The sequence below is a fragment of the Typopeltis vanoorti genome, chromosome 16 (genome assembly GCF_054136105.1).
Source record: "Typopeltis vanoorti isolate ZY-2024b chromosome 16, IOZ_Tvanoo_1.0, whole genome shotgun sequence".
In the NCBI taxonomy this organism is placed as follows: Eukaryota; Metazoa; Arthropoda; class Arachnida; order Uropygi; family Thelyphonidae; genus Typopeltis; species Typopeltis vanoorti.
The window spans coordinates 82,968,444-82,970,766 of NC_143564.1; the positions used below are offsets into that span (position 1 = coordinate 82,968,444).

Sequence of the window (2,323 nt, forward strand, 5' to 3'; positions counted from 1 at the left end):
ATAGCAGTGATTTTCAACCGGCGTGTCGTGGCACATTGGTATGCCGCGAGATTTGTGAAAACAAATTAATTGAAAGAAATAATGTCGTAATTTGTGCATTTATATATTAGTGTCTGGTCTTCCATCTGCACCTGAAGCTCCCTTATTTATATTTTACAAAATTTACAGTTGGTGAATTGGTTTAAAATTGCATGTTAATTAGCTTTAATATTTTGATAAGTGTGTTCACAAATAACCTCATTTAACTCACTTATTTTTAAGGTAACTGGTAAGAGTTCCTTTATTTATTTATTTTTTTTATTCAGTTAATTTTATTCACTAGTATTCCTTTAACATGGATAAATTTGTAATAAAAAAACGAAAATTTGAAGACAATGAAGAAAGTGAAGCTAGTTTTGCCCAGCACATCAGCAGCTGATACCATATCTAGTACTGGTTCTTCTAAAACTAAATTAGAAACTAACAGTCAAAAAGATCCGCCACTTCTTACATGTGTAATTTGTGGCAAAAAATTAGCAAACAACGCTATAGTTCCAAGTAAATTAAAAAGACAATTACAGTCGAAACATGCTCACTTGAACGAAAAACTTGCTGAATATTTTAAAAGACTTGTACCAGATAAAACTATTCAAGCAAAAAGATGGACTAAATTTGTAATTGTATCCAAAAAAGCCCAAGAAGCCAGTTATGCAATCACAGAAATTGTTGCTAAAACAATGAAATCTCACACAATTGCAGAATCTGTAATTCTGCCAGCATGCTGTAAAATTGTTAATATCATGTTTGGCGAGGAATATGAAAAGGTGATTTTAAAAATTTCTATGTCAGATAACAACACCATTTATCGATGTATTCAGGATTTGGCCAAAGCTGTTGAGTTCCAAGTGGTATCTCACATTAAAGAAGCAGATATGTTTGCTATTCAGTTGGACCAATCAACTGATGTAACTGGTAAAACTCAACTTCTAGCCTTCAGTAGAGTTATTCATAAGGAAGATATTATAGAACAGTTTTTATTTTGTCAACCACTCCCAGAAACAACGAAGGGCCAAGATATCTTTGATGTTGTTGATAATTACTTTAATTGCCATAACTTGTCCTGGGATTCTTGCATCAGTATTTGCACAGACGGTGCCTGCTCGATGGTAGGAAATGTAAAAGGATTTGATACACTGGCTCAAAATAAGAATCCTAGAATTATTTTTACACATCGTTTTCTCCACAGAGAAGTACTAGCGTCAAAATCATTGGTATGTGAGCTTAAAAAAGTACTAGACGAAACACTATCAAAATTGTCAATTATATAAAAGCCAGGCCGTTACAATCGAGATTGTTTGCAGCACTATGCTTCTCAATGGAAGCTTCTTACATGCAGTTGTTAATACATACAGAAGTGAGATGGTTATCTCGTGGACAAAGTTTCATCAAGATTTTATGAACTAAAAGAGGAAATTCTAATTTAATTTTTTGACAACTCAACAATCTGAGTTATCAGATTTTCTTAGTGACGAACTGTGGTGCAGTAAGGTTGCATTTCTTGCTGATTTATTTCAATCTTTAAATACACTTAATAAAAGTATGCAGGGAGACTGTGAAAACATTCTTACTTCCGCTGACAAAATTAATGCATTCAAGGAAAAACTAATGCTTTGGGAAGAAAGAATCAGAAAAGAAAATGCAGTAAATAAGTTTGAATTAACGAAAAAGTGCAAACTGCATGAAAATCTAATAGATCTAATTTTACAAACCTTAAGATTACTAAATACAAATATTGAAAAATATTTTCCCTCACTTGACATATCATCCTTTGATTGGATAAGAGATCCATTTGTCTTGCATATTTAAATTGGGAAATTTAAAGATTACAGAACAGGATGGATTAACAGATAAAAGAAATGACAGAGGTTTAAAACTAAAACATTCAGCAATAGATACTACTTCGTTTTGGTTATCTCTAAGAAGTGAATTTCCCAATAATACCAAAAAAAGCAATAGAAGTACTTCTTCCATTCTCCACATATATTTGTGCTAATCAAGCTTTTCCGCAATGAATATTATTAAGAACAAAAATAGATCACGGCTGGAAGCCTTGGAAGATGAATTAAGAGTATGCCTATCTAAAATTTGACCTCGCACAAAAGACATTCTGAAACAACATCAAACTAAGATATCTCATTAAAATTAACTGCAAGTATGTATATTATTTAATACAGTTAATATTCATTTGAAAAAATCAATGAAAAGTTTTAAAAATAATTTTGAGTATTGTTTTTCTTACTCAAAATGTCAAAAATATAGTTTACATTTTTTTGGAGCAAAAAGG

At 31.4% G+C, this 2,323-nt stretch overlaps 1 protein-coding gene across 1 annotated transcript; it reads left to right on the forward strand.

Annotated features, from left to right (window-relative positions):
* The first annotated feature begins 374 nt into the window (after window positions 1-374).
* Window positions 375-1,307, forward strand: LOC150098168 (zinc finger BED domain-containing protein 5-like). Its single transcript, XM_090406273.1, has 2 exons — window positions 375-743; window positions 858-1,307. Exons 1-2 carry the CDS (start codon window positions 375-377, stop codon window positions 1,305-1,307), a joined length of 819 nt encoding a protein of 272 aa, XP_090262399.1.
* The last annotated feature ends 1,016 nt before the right edge of the window (window positions 1,308-2,323 follow it).